General features: G+C 42.1%; 1 protein-coding gene across 7 annotated transcripts in view; it reads right to left on the reverse strand.

Annotated features, from left to right (window-relative positions):
- LOC137184541 (neuron navigator 1-like) overlaps positions 1-19966 on the reverse strand; it is a 108238-nt gene that overhangs the window by 23075 nt on the left and 65197 nt on the right. For all 7 annotated transcript variants that reach the window (XM_067592309.1, XM_067592313.1, XM_067592307.1 and 4 more), the window contains one exon: positions 379-517. In XM_067592309.1, coding sequence (XP_067448410.1) covers positions 379-517 — 139 coding nt within the window. The remainder of the gene's footprint in view (positions 1-378; positions 518-19966) is intronic.

The raw sequence follows: 19966 nt of genomic DNA on the forward strand, positions 1-19966 counted from the left end.
TTCAGCTTTTCAGACAGCTTTCAAAACCTCAATAAAAAACAAAAGGGAGCCTTGTGGAACAATGCAGCTGTTCTGCATGCAGTGTTGGTGTGTGTTGTGGTGAACATTGATCACATCACTGCAGTTGTGATAAATAGTATGGGTGTGCATAGAATACTTAATCAGGCTTTGTCTCTGATGTCAGTGTCCTGCTGCCTGTTGTGTGTATGTGTGTGTGTCCTTTCTGTGCACAGACCGAATGTATGACACATCATTCAGCACCTCATCAATTCCTCACTGGATTAACAGCTTAATCAATACTACTGTAACAAACACACATGGCTAATCCATCTGTGTCAGACAGTACATTGTGTGAATGCTCACATGTATGTTACTTACCACTATGGCAGAGTTTCTGCGGGAGCCAATGGGAGTGGTAGGAAGGGAGTTGAGAGTGGGGCTTGTGTTGAACTCTTCAGAGCTCAGGTTGTCCGAGCCGTCGCTCAGGCCACTGCTGATGGAACTGCTCTCATCCCAACTAAAGGAAACAATGACAAAGAGGATAATATTCATATATTAAATTATAACTTGTAGTTACAAAGATGTCTTACCAAACAAAAACACTATAATATCGGGTCAAAAATACAATCATTGTTTCCCAAAGCCCAAGATGCAACCGTGAAATTCCTTGTTTTGTCCTGACCAACAGTCCACAACCCAAAGATATTCAGTTTACTATCACAGAAGACTAAAGAAACCAGAAAATATTCACATTTGAGAAGCTGGAACCAGAGAATTAAGACATTTGACTCAAAACGATAAATCGATCATCAAAACAGTTGCTGATTAATTTGCTGTCTAGAAAATGAATCGCCGACTAGTCTAATCAATTAATCGACAAATCATTGCAGTCCTAGTAATTAGGTTATACCCAGATGGATATAATCCTATTTTTGGTGCACATATTTGGCCAAGTAATTGGGTAGACTCTCGTCAATCAAGCATCCACCTTTCTGAAAGTCTCTTTGCTCAGGACCTCCAATCTCTCCCAACTCCAAGGATATGCAGTAGCTAATTCTGTTTCCCCGCAGGGATCGATCGGATATCATACCACCAACACGCTCTCATAACCAAGAATAGCTGATAAAACAAAGCAATCTGTCTCAGTTAAATGGATATCTCCTCAAGTTTATACACTGCATGAGCTCCACAAGCTCCGTTACATCAGCAGTTGGCTCACTTGACTCCATGTCTTCCAGTTTGTCTTTTGATTAAATATTCATAGGACCTCAGTTAGAACGCTGCCTGCTCCATATACCTCTCTTTCACACTGCATAAGCTGCAAACACTTGGCAAACTGAAATTTGGAGCACCCTCGACATCATCTCAGCCCACACATGTAAAAATAGCACTGAAGAACATATACACTGATGTATGCACCCACAAGAGCATGTGGGAGTGGAGTCTGTGCCAAGACTATGAAGTCTGTCTGCTTGGTGCACATGTGCTTAGCTGTCTTCTTTTTTCACAAGAACATTTGTTCTGAAAATCTTAAAACATGTCTGACATAAGCAGGTTGGGAGAGTTTATACAGTGGTTACCTTCCATGAAATTTACATTGACATATTCTGTTATTGTTGGTCTTCTTATGCACATTACATACTATTAACTTTGCACTTCCTGCACTTCCACAACTATCTCAAGTTTTTTTGTACTATAACATGCATATTACATTTATTTTGCACATATGTAAAAACTTGTGGGTATATATGTTACCAGTCAACGGTTCAGACACATCTTTCCATTCCCTTCAATGAGAAAGTGTGTCCAAACGTTTGACTGGTACTGTATATACTGTATGTACACTACTTGTATGCGTATATGCAACTGTATATTCATTGAATAGATAATCTAGTTTTACCTTTTTATTTCTTTGTAATACTACTTTTATATACTTTGTTCTGTATTATTGCCAAATTATCTTATTGTATTCTAATTTAAATTATTTTATTTTTATATCTCTCAACCCGCCATGAATAATTTCCTGCATTTCCAACAATGTCTTTCATCAAACCTCTGAGGTTGTGGCTGAACTTGTAGCATTCAGCTGTACATGAGTTTTTCCATTTGCCCTTTATTTCACAGCATACATATCTAGTGGCTGCATTACACAATGGTGTTGTGTTTATTGTCAGCGGGGAAACTGGTATTTTTTGCCTCTTTAACAATAGATTTCTGCATGGTCTGTATGACTGTTGGATGACTTTTTGGATTTTTCCTTTAACAGACCAATTGTGGTTGACATTTGACCATTTCCTGTCTGAACCTCAAAGATATGGAACACCATATCTAAATTAATGTGACCAATCAAGTCATATAAACCTCAAGAAACAATTGAAACAAATCTGTCATCTGATTCAACATTGTGACTTATAGGAATGAGAAAGGGGGAGAGCCAGGGAGAAGAAGAGCACATCTGCAATGTGTGTTTGGATATGTGGATAACTGTATAATTGTGTTTGTATACATCAAGTAGGTCATATTTCAGAAGTTAGGGGGTTGGGATCTGCTCTCATTAGGGTCAATAGGTTAGACTGATATCTACTGTAAAGAGGCAAGTTAAGAGGGTGGGGTTGCCTAATGAGGTCATGTATACTGTAGTACAGGGGGAGGATCGAGGGAGAGAAAGCGGTGTGGGCCTTCCGGTTGGGTGCCTGTATGGGTCACACTGTACCCTGGGGGATTTGGCGGCGGGGATCCGGGGGAGAGGGACGAAGGGAAAGCCCTCCCTGTCTAGCCTGTGGATATCTTGAACAAAAAAAAAGAGCAGACGAGATTTTTTGTCTGACGGGGCTGTCATGTTGCCTTGTCTATATGGCAGAGTAAGATTAAGGGCAAATTTAAGATGACACATCTACTGTAGAGAGCCAACGTACACTTCCTGTGTGAAATGCAATAAAAAGGTGATCAAAGACATTTCTTGTGAGTCAAACGTATGTGATTCACATGGTTTCTTTTTAAATGAATGTTTACAAGGTTTTCTTACACCTTGAGCTCATAAAATCGTTTTAGCGGATAAAGTCAATATTTGCGATGAAACTTTGAGGGATCGGCACTAAAAACATGTGGAATTATCTTATCAAACTGGCAGATGATTTCACTATTTGTTTTATGACTCAATTACAGATTTAACACCTTTCTAAGAAGGATGTCGTTTTTCCATAAAAGCTGATCCTGGATTCCGGTTTTATACCACATTACTATTTATCCTCTAGAATAAAAATGTAGAAAAGAACTAATAAACTTTGAACTCATAGGGAGTGGATCCATTTATACTCAACAGATGTGCACATGTCATTCATTCCTCATTGAAGAGACTCATTTCTGGACAATAAACCTCCTCTCTTTGAAGCAACACATTTATCTTCATTTCTTGTTATTCACTTCAGAGCTGTCTGTGTGTCCACCAGGGCTTTTATGAATGATAATGCTCTCTCTGATGAATAATTCAAATGCGAGAGGAAACAGAACAAACACAGTCTCTGCTGGGTTTGGTGTCACTCAGCCGAGAGATGAGGAGACACCAGGTCAGGGGTCAAACATCGAATAAAATATGAAAAAACAAAAAAGAAGGAGAGAATTTTATCTGATTTATCAGTGAGATTATGTTGACAGTGGGTAGAAAAAAATGAAATCGCATATTTCAATCACCGAGAAGAAAGTCCATATTATACTTTTTGAAAATGAAATGAGCTTTATTTAATAAAAACCCCAAATCTATCAGGCTAAGGAGAGACGATCTGTTAAAGGCTGCTTAGATGAGACTAAAAGAAACCTCAGAGACTCAGAAAGTAAATGAAAGTTGAGATGATGTGGGTGCCAAGAGGAACATAAAGCATTATACTATAAGTATTAGTGTAAGAGTGTTCACAGGCAACAAGAGCAACCAGTTCAACGAGCTCAAGAGCTCCCCATCAGACCACCAGCATGTCTTGGCAATGAATTAGACTGACTTCAGCTTTGATCCGCAGAAATGATGTTTAATGATCAATGACCGACTCCTCTGAGATCTGTGAGTAGGAAATCTTTGCTCAAGTTCAAAAAGTCCTTAGAAGATATATCATCTGCTGAAGGTTTTGAGCTTCATACAAGTGCACTTTTTTGTGAAACACTATGTCCAAGTCAGTCTAAAGGTTTTTAGCTGAAAAAGAATTTTTATATTTCACAGCCAAAACCTGATATCTTCAATCAGTGTCAGCCAATATGCAGCTACACCACATCCACTGTCACCCAGCTCTTCTTTGCCTTCAATAGTCCTCAATCAACTCTACTGGGTGAGATAAAAGGAAGACTGAGCTTGAAAAGAGGGCAATGAAACACGAGGACACTCAAAAGAAGACAGTGAAGCTGCATGTGGGGAGAGAAGAAACAATTTAAAAGACAAGCATGAAAAGGAGAGAGCCGTAGTGGAAAGAGAAGTGCTCTTGATGACACATAGAGAATGTCCTCAACTTCTGGGGACATGATGCATTCACTGACGTGGCTCGTCTCTCATCTTTTCCTCTAAACCTCCACGAACTTGCCTCCTCTTCTTCAATCTGCTCCAACCGACCTTCTTTTAAAAGCAGCTGCTGAAATCTCCTGTTATAATCTCTCCTCGCTCCGCCTCATCTTTTTCATTTTTCGGCAGCAGCTGCAGAGACTGAGGGATAATATTAGCACCCAATTCATCTACATCACCCATGTCTCAGATTAGCTTGTGTCTCGCAGAAAGTGCAGCTTCAGTCAAGCCACTTCCCTGTCATATTTTTATTCATGATAATTAGCCCAACGTACAGTACATCTTCGTCTCAAAAGCAAACTAACACCACATAACATATCCTGCAAAATCTTAATTGCTTGCCAAAAACATGCAAGATGTAATGAATGACATCATGGATTTAAGAAGTTACATGAAAGTATGATGTCACTAAAAGTGTGAGTGTAAACCATAAGCATGTACCACATATGTGCGGTTAATGGATCTTAAATTTCATTGGTCTTTTGTGCCTTTTTGTGCTGAAGAGCACAACTGGAGGGTAAGGATCAGGACACTGAAAAATTGGATGCTATGTCAGTAATTCCATGAACAAAATGAATATCAATATTGATTCAATTTTGTCTGCAATAAATGTCAATTACGCTGAGATGCGCTTGATTAAACTCATTCCTCACCTCCACCTGACCGAGGATTTTTTTTCTGCGCGCCATGTGCAAAATGCAGCTTCCCACTGAGCAGAGAATATGCCACATGCTCACTCTCTACTCTGTCATCCTGAGCCAGCTGCACACAAGTGGTTTCCTACTCTTCACTCATAACATTATAACTGCATGTCTGTAAAAAAAAAAAAAAGCCACAATGAGGCGCTCAACTGTATGTCCTCTGTCCAGAGAAAATGTCATCTTAATCATCTCATTTCAAGCACGCAGCAGAGAGTTGCAGAATATTCAAAATGGTTTAAATATTTCCCAGATTAATAAAGGTCATGGTGGTTAATATAAACAACATCCTCCTTTCACAGAAACATTATTTCTTTGTTCCTCATAGTCTGCTGAGAGGACAGGCACACCCACACAAAGACTGAGCCTCACAAACTATCAGGAGAATGGTTGAATAGCTGCTGCTGAGCTAAATAGCCTGCTTTTATTAACAGGCCTCTGTGTTCCTTCACTATTCAGACTATGGAGCTAATTGCTCTGATCTCTGTGTGCATGGTGGTTTTTTGCTGCTTATTACGAGAGCTCTCTCCCCTCCTCTCACTGACCTCTCTGAGGTTGAGGGATGGGAGAATGAAAGTGAGAGAATTACAGTAGACCCAGAGACTCGACGGAGACAAAGCAGCTTTGCCTGTGGTTTGTGGGTACAGTGCTTGCTGGGAGCTGGAGTTATCCCAGCCCTCTAGAGCGTAAGCATCAAGTATTGGTTGATAAGCTGTTCCATCTAAACAAACATTTGATAACGGAGGAATTCATTTGGAGGAATGTGACATTGATGCTCTCTTGCATCAAGACAAGCAGAATTTAAGTTTTAGAGCCAATCGAGTGTTTTTTTTATTTTTAAGATGGGGAGCGGTGATGGGAAGAGAGAGACTCACTGTCCTACATTGGAATGATTGCCAAAAAACAATTAACTAATTACCTGATCTATAAACAATACCCATTATAGAGCTTGTTAGTGCACTTATGGAAAGCCTGCTACTAAACAACAGATCAATAGTGACATTGACATTGTAGTAAATGTCATAATCAATTTTGTTATCTAATCATATATCACTTTGCAACAAAACCAGAATATTCCACTGGATCAGCAAGATGACTTGATTATGAATGTATAGTAATGTCACCTTCAGCTAGTGACAGCAGTAATTGTATCTGGCCAACCAGGCGATGGTAGGAAATTACTATTAAACCTACTGAACCATGTTGGAGCAGATAATAATACAGAGGACAGGATTGTGTTGGCTAGTAGAAGTGATTTTTTTTAGAAAGTAGACAATGATACAGGAAAAAAGGTTCTTGGTCCAACCATTGTACCCTCACGGGGTTAAACACGTCCTATCCAGTGTGATATTTGGACACAGTCTCTCCCCACGTGTGTAGATGCATGGAAAGTGTTTCTGCAGTCCTACAGTGGACAGGAACTTTCCATTCCTATTAAAATCCACAGTGTCACATGGCAGAACCCAAAATGGCTAAATCAGACGGGTCCCTGGTTGTAGTGATTCCTTTTCAGGCAAATGGAAAGTAGGGCACTGCCAGACTGGCACTGGGCAGACGGCACAGAAACCAGAGGGGGCACGCATGAAAAGGCTGTAAAAGTCATTAAATCCTCTAAGGTCTAAATATCTGATGCTGTAACTGGTGTGAGAGAGGACAATTGGGTGAGTAGCAGGCTGAGCTTCTGTCTCTGATTGTATATCTGTCTGTACACTTCAGTGTTGGAGGATACATTTCAGATCAGCTAGAAGAGGAAGTAAACAGGAGGAGGATACTTGACCTCTTAAGTCATGGGTGAAGGACTGTGAGAGGACACACCTGCCTGTATGTAAAAAACCATGCAGATAAGATTCACAATAACCATATCACAAAACAACAAGCCACATCCCGCCTTACAGCAGGTGTAAGGATGCACAAATGATCATATTTATTATGTTCAGGAAGTTTGACAGACAAAATCTCAACAAATAAGAGGAGCTACGAGGAAAAAAGAAATTCAACAGCAACAATATGACACACTTCAACATCTTCTGCAGGTTTCAGTCTAGACACACAAAACAGGATCCAAACCCAACAGGGATCACTATTTTCTTGAAGTGACACACTCTCGCAAAAAAAAAAAGTGACTCATTTGCAGTGGAGAGTAGCATGACCGACCACACCCACAGTGTTTTCCTCTCCAACACAGTTATGGCAGACCTGTGTGCACGTGGCTTCACTGACCATATGGAACACTGAGTCTTAAGAAACGTTGTAGAAATACCTGAGAAATATTACAATAAAAAATCATTCCAACTATGAACGCAAGCTCACATAAAATACGTGTAGCTGGGCATTTACCTGATAAGGCTAAAAGAGAAGGGGCGAATATGGTTGCTGTGCACAGATGGCTAACAATATGGGTCCCTGGACCACTCCAGCAGCTTATCACCAGGAAACAAGCACACAGATCTGTGAATCACCTTGGTTGCTTTCAGGCATGGCAGATTGTCCTGACAGAATCATTATTTTGCAATTAAAAGAGTGCAAAAATAGGAGAGATTGAGATGTTATCAAAATAGTCTTCCTGGCTGGATCAGTATTGAAAACATTCTGTACTGTAGGTCACATTGATTTTTTTAAGATGCTGTGTTCTCCTGCACAGGATAATCCATCAATGCAGCACCATATAGGGCCATGAAAGTATTTGCGCTCGAGGACTTAGCCCATATTGCATCTTGAGAGCCTCAAACTCTGACACATGGGGCTAGTACAGACATAACATGACGTGAACATACCATAGCTATAGTGATCATGGTATATGTTACCTATCTGTAACTGAAGACATGAGCAGATTGATTACAAATGTCATTTCAGCTGCTTGAATCCATGAGGAATCAGCCATCTGCTGCTCTCTGGAGAGATGGTATGTTCTTATCAATGATATACTGCTATACATGCTGTGCTGACGTTTAGTCTCACTGATAAATTACTTATTCTACCAGTTTTTAATGATGCTCTGTTGTTGTCTGGCTGCTCGGGGCACTTGTAGAGTAATTAGCAACAAATCTGCCATTAAAAAATGGCTTTTAATTAGCTACCCCAACACGGGTCCTCCGTTGAGTTGTATTGTTAAACACTTACAGTAAATCATTGACGAGACTTGATTAAAAACTAGATTGCGCAGGCAGTCTGCCTTTGGGAACACACTAAACAGAGAAATTAATTTCCTCTTCTGCGTTATTTATTATTTCCTCTTTCTGTCCTGTGTGGGATGGAACAATGTGTGATAGCTGCTTGGACAGCCTTTTTGCACATACACACACCACACGCAGCAGTATTTGGGCATTACAGGGGATTACAGAGCAGGCTGGAGTTAATGAGCTCGTAATTACTGCTAATTCCATCTGCCACCAGGATCAGAGCAGGCCAGGGGCCTCAGCCAGAGGTGCTGTATGTGTGTGAGTGTGTGTGAGATCTTAGAGGGAAATAGGAGGTCACATCCCTAAATGGCCATCACAGAGGAGAAACCCAGTTGTGCCTCTGACAGGCATAACCCTGACAGCAATGGCCTGGGGGTTTAGGACACAAACACACACATACATTGTATATACACGCACACCACAAACATGTACACATCTTATGCACTAAATTGCTATTGTCCCCTGGAGTGAAGCTTGAATTAGCTGTCAGAAGTGTGTGATGTTAGTAGCTGGTGTGAACGGCAGCTTTGCTCAAGTTGCTGCTCCGCTGAGGCCTGCACTAAGTCATCCAGGCAGCGTATTACTGGATCTAAGGTGTGTGTCTGAGTGTGACTGCACGTGTGTGGAAGAATATCAAGGTACATCGTTCTTCCAAGTTTTCCTTGCAAGGACGGGGACACATTCTGCAAATGCTTGGGGCTCTCTGGATGGAAAATTAAAGCTTTGAAAAGGCATCAAGAATCCCGGTCAGTATTTTTTTTTTTCTTTTTTCTCAGTGTGGGGGAGGTGGAGATAGATGGACAGACAGAGAAAACTGTACCGCTTAAGAAGGGGAGAAATTGCTCCAGCTAAGCTCTCCTCAGACAGCAAATTTATCTCTGAATCTCTCTCTCTCCTCCTGACCTCCCCAGGGTGGACGGATGAAGTTTGTTCAGAGTTCAACACATCACAGCGGAGAGTCGACTTGGCTCTGAACCACTTCATCGCCGTGAAATGAAACAGGACAGTCGAAACGGTGGACGGCTCCAAGCTTCATATAAGGAACTCGCAGAGTGGAGAAATACTCCTGGAACCAAAAATTGTAGGACTGTTGATCATGCCGACGCCCACTGGGTCATCTTGATCTTCTCATACTGTAAGCCCCAAAAAGGAAGACAGGAGCCGGGAGAGGTGTACAGAGGATTCCTTGAGACGAACCAGACAGCTCCATCTTTGTCTTCACCATCTTCTTTGTATTTGTCTTCTTCTTACTCAGCTCAAACAAAGTTTAAGCACAAATTAAAGCAAAAATTTCTGAATAAGAAAGGGGGGAATTATTGAACAATTTCTCCACAAAGTGGCCTTATGCTCTTAATATGGAGAGCACAACCAATCGGGTCAGTGTTAGATTTCACAAAAGGACTGAACATCTTACGTGGTGACCAGCAGAGCTCTAGTATGACCCAATAACCCTTGACCCCCAAAGTACCTTGAATTTCTTCCCGAGTCCCTCTCTTCTCTCCATGAGAGCAGGAAGCAGAAGAGGGACAGCACCCCTGAGACGAGGTGGAATGGTCTTTCAAATCACCTTCTTAAGTAGTTCATTCTGGGGTGCAGTGTGGAGCACTTCCCAGCCCCGACTCAAGGGCTAAGAACCGGGGAGGAGCTCACAAGGGGAACCCCGGCACGCAGAGGCCCAGGACAGGGGTTGGATCCAGGGGTAGAATTACCTCTGGCCTCCCTCCAGACATGTCAGCTGACTTAACGGCTGTGTGAATTAACGGCGCACAGGGGATGTTTTGGTTTGAAAGAGGGGGACCAGCGGCCTAACGAAAGGGAAGGAAAAGGAGGAAGAGAGGGAGGTACCACTTTTAAATGAAGCACGCTTCTTCCAGGTTGCTGTTAACTTGAAGCAGCTGTGCGAAAGACGGTGCCGCAGACATGTGCAAAAGCGCAAACAACACATACACAAACAGTTCCTCTGACTGCTGCCTTTTGATCAACAGAATATACTAAAGTAACAAAGCCTGGAACAACATAAACCAAGCAACCGACAGCTGTCTGGAGCGGAGAGCTGAGAACAGTAATATCCTGCTAGAGTGCACAAACACAGAAACACATCAAAACAAGCACAAGCAATAAAACAGAGTGAAGTACGATACGGCTAACCTGTTGGGTCCTGTGAAAGGAAAATGCTGCGCTGGCGGCTGTTTAGTAACAGGAATAATTGCTGCTGTTAACTGAGAAATCTGATAGTGATCATCACTATTGAATGCATCACAATAGGGAACTACCTTGCTACAAAACATGCTGTCATACACACACACTCATGCACTAATACTGTAGCAGATGGAGGAAGCATCGTGTCAGCAAGATATGAGCCTTGGTCTATGGGAAAAAGGGCAGTGGCACAACATGTCGGTACAGACCCGTAAATAAACATTTCAGAGTGCATCCTCTCCCAAAACAAAGAAACTTCCATGTAAGAAGAACAGATTATTTTTTGCTGCTCTGCCTTGACTTCTATGGTCACATCCCTGTTTTCTGATGACGACAGCTAATCATCTAATTCCACCACGCTTGATTATGTGTTAATCTCCAAGATTAGTGCAGAAGACAGCAGTCGGTCTCCGCTGCGCTGTGAGATGTTAAATGTGCAGACTGCTGTGGATCAGTGGATTGAGGATTGATGGTACTTACAGTAAGAGGCCAAGCAACATCTCTTAAGCTAGATGGCAAGAAAAAATAAAGGATGGAGAGAAATAAAGAGAGTAGGAAAATGTGAAAATAAAACTGCACAAAGAGACTACAGATCTGGGTAGAACACCACTGAGCACCTGCCAAAGGTTGTCCAAACACCACCTGAACAAAAAAGAATGAAAGGCCTATTGATGGGAGCAGATACTCTTTCACTTCTTCTGGCTGAGATAAAGCTTAAAAACACCTAAAAACACACACATTACTCTCATGCTGTGCAGGGGACTGACAGGTCACTGTGTGTGTTTGTGTGAGAGAGAGACATTTTTTGCGTGTACATGCATACACGAACACCTGTGGCATGGTGATCAACAGGCCTTGGGGCGCACCCCTCAAGAGCACGCACCCATCACCTGCTGTCACTCATAACACGCACGCTCCGGTCATGCCACTTAAAAGTTGTTACAGTGAGTTTAGGAGACATTCCTTGCCCTCGGGTTGCTCAAAACACACACTTCACATTCCAGCGAGTGTATTCTGGAGTCCCACTCCCTAATCCTTCAACATATGCAGACACACATAGTGTACGCATACCAACGCATGAGCGCGCAGACGCACACAGAAATAAAACCGAAATCCGCAGCCTCTTGTTCATCACTCCAACACAAACTGGAGGAATCATTTCACTTTCCATTTAACTCAGAGAAGCCTTGAACGTTTCAATACGAGACGCTTTTTATTCATTCTACATTTCCTAAAAGACTACTTCACTGTCAAATTATAGCGTTTTCTGTCATCCGCAGCGAGCCTGTTAAGGTGCTGTGTTGTCTGGCTGTAGGTCTCACTCTGGCTTTGATGTAACAGAGAAAGTCACTAAACCACAGGAGGCACCACCTCATGAAAATATGAGCTCTGTTTGTGAACACAGGCTCCTGTGTGTACAATAAAAAGTGCATGTGCATGTGTCTTACAAGCACAGGTTACAAGCATCTGTTGTTTCGCTCTCAGGTCCTCCTAATGACCTTGTAGGCAGCGCAAGTAAACTTGTTCACGTAATTACAAAACATCAAGTCAGCGGCTGCATGGCTCTGTAGTTCAGTGAGCTGTTGTGTTTTTCACTGACCCCGGATTTTTGACTATTGTAAATCGAGACTTTCATGGATAAATTTGAAAATGCTGGTAGTGGGTGTGCAGAAAATAAACCTAGAAAAATTTCAGTCATGTAAATGATCATAGGGTCTGGTTGGTCAGCTGTTGGATCAAGTGGCCTGCACATGCCCAGTAGAAATGTTTTCGATTGCGTTGCCATTTCAATGTGAACAGGAATCTTTCGTTTGGATAGTAAGCTTTCAACACGAAATTTGTTTTTTTTAGATTTATCTGCCTTTGTATGAATATGTTTTTGTGCCCAGACCCATAACTCTTGGTTCTGCATCATGATTCATGTGGGCGTGAAAACCTCGTCACCAAGCCGTTGATTCTTCCAACTCTTCCATGGTCTGAGTCAGCAAACTGTGTTTCCAAAACAAACTAATCTATCTTTGACCCTGAGCCCTTAACTTAAGCACAATAGCTAAAATTTGTGTGTTTGTGTGTGTGTGTGTGATGACAACAATGTTGTTGTGATCTGAAATGCACCTTTGCACTGCAGCAAAGTTGCATCCCAGTGTTTGTGAAGGTGTTTTGCTTCATTGTTGTTGGTATGCTGTGAAAATGTCCTGAACAGACCAGGTAAAATAAATACTGGATGTTTTATTTACTAAAACTCAAAAGTTAGAGGGCAATGGCACGGTCAACCAGCAGGTGCCACCTGGCAAACTCAATCAGCATTTCATTAAACTGCTCTTCGCAGATCGATACAATTATGATGCATTGATTAAAAAACATACAGATTTCAGCTTTACTTATAATGCTACAGTAGGTCTTCAGCCAGCTGCTGACAATAAATTGTTAAAACCTTCAGCCAATCAGACTTCCTGTTTAACCAGTGACCAACACTTCCCATTCGCAGCTAAATGACATCAGACACAAACCTGGTCTGTATCACGGTGACTGATTCTTTCAGTCACTGTGATTTTTTTGTAATTAATAGAAACTGAGAGGATTTGGGTGTGACACACATTAATGAGTGATGTCACCAGCTTATAAATCTACTGTTTAGATGAAGTTGTGTTGTTAACCATCTGGATCTAGATAGGGGTAGGTCATGCTGAGCAGGCTGTTTGTATAGTGTTCAGATGACAACACACACAAAAACACACACAGGGACGCTAAGCTGATGTTGGATTGCTTTCACTATGACTAATAGAGTTGATCAAATCTTTGTGTTGGCTGAAACTGGTTAGCTAATGATGCATGTTTAATGTTTGGTTAATCACACACACACACACACATGCTGACACCCACACATGGGCTTAGATACACAAGCGCAAAGACACACACACTTACTGACACCACCTCTGGCTTCAATCACATAGTTTGACTGCCTGAAAGGTGTGTGTGCCTTGTGTATGAGGGTGTGTGTTCGTCAGGTTCTATGTATTTGACCGTTTATCAGTCTTTTGACAGCCAGTCTGTTTAAGCACATGTGTCCAACACAAACACACAGATAAAAACACTCTGGTCGGTCCTGAGGGACTTAATTGTGAAAGTGTGTGTGCGTGTCTGTGTGTGTGTGTGTGTGTGTGTGAGTCTAATGGACTGATATCAGGCCACTCCACTCTAATAGGTTTACATAAAGGGTCGATGGATGGTAGGGGTCAGTCAACCAAAAAGAGCAAAGCTGACCTCCCCACCCACCCACCCACCCACACACACACACACACACACACACACACACACACACACACACACACACACACAGAGTCACACAATAATCAATCAATACCATAAGAGCATAAGAGCATCTTTGTCCTGTCTGTCCATGTTGTCTTAATGCGTCTGTAAAGAAAGTCAACTCTTGTATTATTCCTGAAGAGATTCCTCAATTCATTACCTCTCTGTTCTATGACCCACATTAGCCCACACATTAAGACACACAATTAGATAATGCTCACATGGCGTGGGCATAAAGATGATACGGAGGAGGCTTGCTGTTTTTTACCCAATCACAGCACATATAGGCTACCGGCAGAAGGCGTCGTTCAGAATGTAGGTCATCCGTTCACTAGAATGCGGTCCGGTCCCGCAGCGGATCAATACGTATACACCCACCCAGTCACATACATACCTGCCTCTGCTGACAGAGCCACCAAACACCAGCAACACCAGTTGTCATCGCATTCATCTTAAAACAATGGGCAAGCCATCCGATCGTAAAATACAGGAACACTTAAGGCGCGCACGCACATCATGCGCGTACACATGCATGCAGCATAAATGGACTCTAATACTCTCATTAGATGATTTGCAGTAATGAGTTTCCTTTAGTCTAATATAGATTCCTAACAAGGCAGGAACACCATAATGTATTTTAGATGCTGCCTCTAATAGTCTATACAGGTAACCTGATAATAAAAGACGGTGCTGATTCAACATATGGCTTTGCGCATTGAGCTCCATGCCTATATGCTGTAGACTGTATAGCTCCATCTGTATGCTCAACAACAGCCAGCTCCTCTTTACTCGGCGTCTAGACTGAGATTCACTATCCTATAACAGCCTAATCTGAGCGCATGCCAGTCACAATAATAAAACGTGCCACCATGCAGCTGTTGGAGTTTTATCAATGAGACATGCTGCTGCTTTTTACGCACTGACTCCGCCGGAGCTTCTACAATCTTTTCACCACCGTCAGGCACCTCGCATTCGCATCGTAATCAAAAGCAATGTCACCAGTGTGTCAATTAGCTTCTCATCCGGCATGCTCGGTCACATGCAGGCTCTGCTTTCATCCGTTACCTTGACAGAAAGTGCATTGTCCTCCCCGCGCGCTGCGGAGCCGGGAGCTGCAGCATTTTCCCGTTCAGCACGCGCCCACTCATTCTGCAACAGTCCGGGTTTCACGCTGCTTTGTTCCCGTTTGGCATATCCGGCTCTGAAGCAAAAGAGAGAGAATCCAGCCCTTGCTATCCGCCGCTGATAACCGGGGAACCGCCTGTGAGAGTCTGCAGCGTATACTGACTGACCCACTCCCGCAGTGGCTCCACTCTGACACACACACACACACTCTCTCTCTCTCTCTCTCTCTCTCTCTCTCTCTCTGTCTCTCTCACACACACACGCTCACGGAGGGAGGGAGGGTGGGGAAGGAGGGGAGGGAGGCGATGAGCGAGAAAAGGGAGGCAAGGATAGAAAGGCAACACCCCAAATTCCTCCTCCTCCGGCCCCCGTTTCACTGATCGCGACCAGCTGTGCCTTTTCCAAAAGCGCATAGAGGCTTTAACGCGCACACAGCCGCAGGATAACGCAGTCATCACATTCTCTAAAGCGACATGTCAAGATTTTCACACTCTTAAATCTCTAATCAAACAGCCCACTGATTTCATTCATTCAACCCCCTGATCCCACGTCAATGCTATTTAACGATTGATTCACTCAAATGTTGGTTCAATATCCGAATACAGGGGTGGAAGAAGTATCATTTATTGAAGTAAAATGATCAATATCACAATGTTAAAATGTTCTACTACAGGTGAAAGTTCTTCATTCAAGAGTTCATTACTAATATCAACAAAATGTGACTATAAGAATCAATAGTTCATTATACAGGATGCCCCATTGAGTGTTATTGTATTGTTTTATTGTTATCATTGATGTATTGATGTATAATGCTGTACCACTTTCTTCTACGGGGTTTATGTAAGTGGCACTTACTGGCCTAACTAATAGTTAATAATTAATTAATGCTTTATATCAGTAATAAGCCATTTGTAAGAGCAGGTTTCATGTTGCAGGGCAGTGAAAAATGCCTTTTGCTTGGTAATTCAGCACAACCTGCTTGGCCTTTTTAGCTCTTTAATTTATCAGAAAGACCCTCCAATGGACTGTCTGAGGTCCATAAATTCAGGAAAAGAGCTTCAGAGCTCTTTTAAGCCCATTTATTAACAATTTGTTGACATTTACAACTGCAGACTCAGTGGCTTGTTGGGAAGTAAGTCACTATTAATGGGTCATGGATTACTTTTTACTGTATATATATTGTTCATCTGCAAAAATACATCATAGTCTGGTCATGTTTGGCATGTAAAATCGTAATCTGGAAGATAACCAGTTACACCAGCTGTCAGATAAAAGTGGTGTGAGTAAAAAGTACAATATTTCCCTGTGAAATTAATATAACAATAAAGTGGCATATAATGGAAATACTTGAGTTAAGTACCTTAAAACTGCAGTGCCTGAGTAAATAACTTCCCACCTCTGTCCTGACGATAAATATGTTTATTTAATATCACAGCAAAACTTTAAATAATAAACCACCATAATAAACCACAACACCGCTTAGACATCTCTCTGACATTTAAACTAAAAAAACACTTTGATTTATTACAAGTGAATACCTTTCAACAGCCACCCACTGTCTAGAAGAAACGCTGGCTAATAGCCAAACCAATGGTGGCATAAAAAAGCCTCCATCAGGATGTAATGAACCAGGGAGGGTAAATGACTCCAGTGTTTCTATTGTAACAGAGTGTGTATTGGCTATTGGAGACATGCAGAGGAATAGAGAGGGTATCATGTATCCACTCCCCCATGAGCTCTGCCACCCCCCTCACAGCACCCAGTGGTGTTTAAACACTTTAAGCACTGAGTGGACCCCAGTGAATAGATCTGCCTGTCTGCTGGGTCTGTTCAATAAGTGAATGAAGAGTGAGAAAGAGACAGACAGACAGACAGACAGAGGAGGGGGAAGATGCAGATAATTAACACTGTCTTTTCAGTAAAGACAGCAAAAAGAAAATGGTGTGAGTGGCCGGGAAAGAAAGACAAGAGAGAGAAATAAAGAGATTGGGAAAACAGACCCACAGACAGAGAGTGAAAAAGGAGATCATTAACACACTCTTTTTTAAGTGTAGAGGGAACAAAGGCGGGATTCTTCAGGCTACTGCTCACTCGTACCATGCAGGGCCAGGTGGGTACACAGTGTGTGTGTGTGTGTGTGTGTGTGTGTGTGTGTGTGTGTGTGTGTGTGTGTGTGTGTGTGTGTGATTGGCACATTGGCATGCTGAACTGCAGGTGTGTGGAGCCACTGCCATCGTTGTTGCCTAGCGTCACTAACCAAAAGAAAGCAAAACAGTTTCTAGTCCACACATGCACACAAACACTCCCAAATTCACACACCCACACACTCGCAATCCTCCTTAAGTCAGTGTGAGACTTTGCTTTTATTTATGTCAACTCTCATCCCAGTTTCTGGAAAGGGTAGCTGGACAGCTCTCCGCGTCTGTCTGGCCAGCTTTTACTTTGACCACTGACTCATGTCCAGACATGCCCTCTGTCTCCCCCTCTATTTATTTGCCTCTCCTCATCAAAGAGTGTCTCTTTTTTGCACTGCTACCCTTCATTTCACTCCGTATCTAAGACCACAGTGCTTGTTTTCAATGTTTGTGTGTATGTGTTGGTGCAGTAGGCCAGTATAATTAGGTGGTGATGTAACTGGGTAATGACAGTATACAGGCAGGGTCATCCATATGACCCTGGGAACCTGTCACTCCTGTGCTGATGAAAGAGACAAGAGACCTGGGAAAGCTCATCCCCCTTATCAGACCAGGAACACACACACAGATAGATTCACATGCAACACTTTCTCAAACCACACAACCAAACATGTCAAAGATACATAATTTAGCAGACTGAAATACTCTTAATTATCGCACACACAGACACTTTATCATTTTTTAATCTTCTTCTATCTAACTGTCAGCCATATCTTTTTCCCCTTCGCTCAGAAACCTTCACACGACAACACTTCCTTCACTCTGCATGCTCACACCACGTCCACATGATGCAATCTAATTTTTAAAATGCTGTTTCGTGTCAAAACGACTTGTGTCCGCACTATCATTTCCGAGTAATTTCTGTAGAGACCCCTGCCCACAATCAAACACCTTAACAATAGAAAAACAGCTAAATCTTTTCATCTTCACCCTCATTTTAGCGGGGAAGAAACACATCACAGGCAACATCTGGTATGGAGTGAGACAGACAGCCTGGCTGAACAAATCTTTATGATTGCAATGTCAACAACGTCAACATAAAAACAGGTTTGAAGACAACAGCTGTGTGATCGGCCGTATCGAAATCTAAAAGGCGGGATCGCAGAGAAGGTTCGAAACTGCAGAGTATGAAACGGTGATTTAATTGTGGCTCCTTAATACTACATGCTAGCTAGCAGTCATATGGATGAAATTATTATTTTAAGATTGCGACATTCCACAAAATTGACATAAATACAGGTTGATGACAATCGCTGTGCTGTGTAATCGACCAAAAGTTCTGCTTAATTTTACGAGCAAACAGTCCCATTACATCATGTCAAAGCTCAGTTCTCTCAGTTTCTATTCTGTTTTCGGCTGAGAAAAATGGCGGCCTAGTATGGACAGAGGGCTGAAACAGGGAGAAAAAGATGCGTTTTTAAATAGGCTTGATGTTGATGTTCTCCCAAACACACACACACACAGACATTCATTGTCTCAAAGTCATTAAAAGTGCTTTCGCTTCGCTGTAATCAATTTAAAAATATAATGAAAAATATATTGATCATGGCTTTAAGAAACTCAACATGATCTCTGAGGAATTTAAAGATCCAGTATATTAATAAATATTCTGTATATGATATGTAAGTTTTTAATAGAGACAGTACAGTAGAAGGTGAATGTGCAGTTATTCTGCTCAGAACTCAAAGGCTTACCATCTGAGGCAGCTGGATTCGCGAGATCACGCAAGAATCCAACTTGTCAGGCTTCAAGTTTTGCACTTGTGTCCAGACTAACAGTGGTTTGGACCAATCGGCATCCTATGAGTAACTTCTGGCAGCTACTGACGTGGTTTAGGTGCGATGACAGCGAGAAGTTAGCCCGTGATAGATGGTGATAGACAGATGGTTCATCCAATCACCTGCCAAGTATTTTTTGAAAGTGCCTGCTCTTTTCCAAACATTTTCCAAGGACAGTTTCTCAGATGGTTCTGTGTAACAAACCATCTGGCACATCAGGTTAGGTTAATGCAGTCTTTGGTTTTTTTTAAAACACCCTAAGTTAGACATTAGTTATGTTGCCAAGATTGCAGCCAAAGTACTCAGATTTGTGAATATGTAAAAACAAACTGTCAACTAACACACGCTCACACACACACACACACACACACACACACACACACATACACACACACACGCATCAGCGTTTTAAAAACACAAATGCTGAAAACATGACCTCACAGCAACACACTCAGAGTTGAACATCAAAGTGTATGTCACAGGCTATGAAGGTGCTCTTTGGTTAATTGAGGGACCCTCCATGGCTGGACCACCAAAAGCATCTAATTAGGCTCTTGCTTGAGGACCTTATTATTGAGGTCTAACCTAGCTGAGGACAATATGAAGTGGAACTGCTCAGAAACTTGACTTCAAAGATGCTTTCTGTTTCAAGAGACCCAGACAAAAGAACAACAACAAAACATCCAACAAACTACTCAGTTCAAATATAGCTCAACAGATTTCTGCAACCAGTTCAGCCTGTGTCTCCTGGGAAAATAATGAGGATAGGTTCACTGTTGGCAACATTGATGCGTACAAGAAAAGATGGGATTAAGAGATGGCGTAATGAGGAGAACAGGAAGGGAGAATGATGGTGGGGGGGCACAAAGAAAAGTGTGTGACTAATGTCGAAACAACTCCAGAGAATAACACGGTGGGAGTCAATGGGAGGGAAAGAAGG

This window comes from Thunnus thynnus, chromosome 6, assembly GCF_963924715.1.
Source record: "Thunnus thynnus chromosome 6, fThuThy2.1, whole genome shotgun sequence".
In the NCBI taxonomy this organism is placed as follows: domain Eukaryota; kingdom Metazoa; phylum Chordata; class Actinopteri; order Scombriformes; family Scombridae; genus Thunnus; species Thunnus thynnus.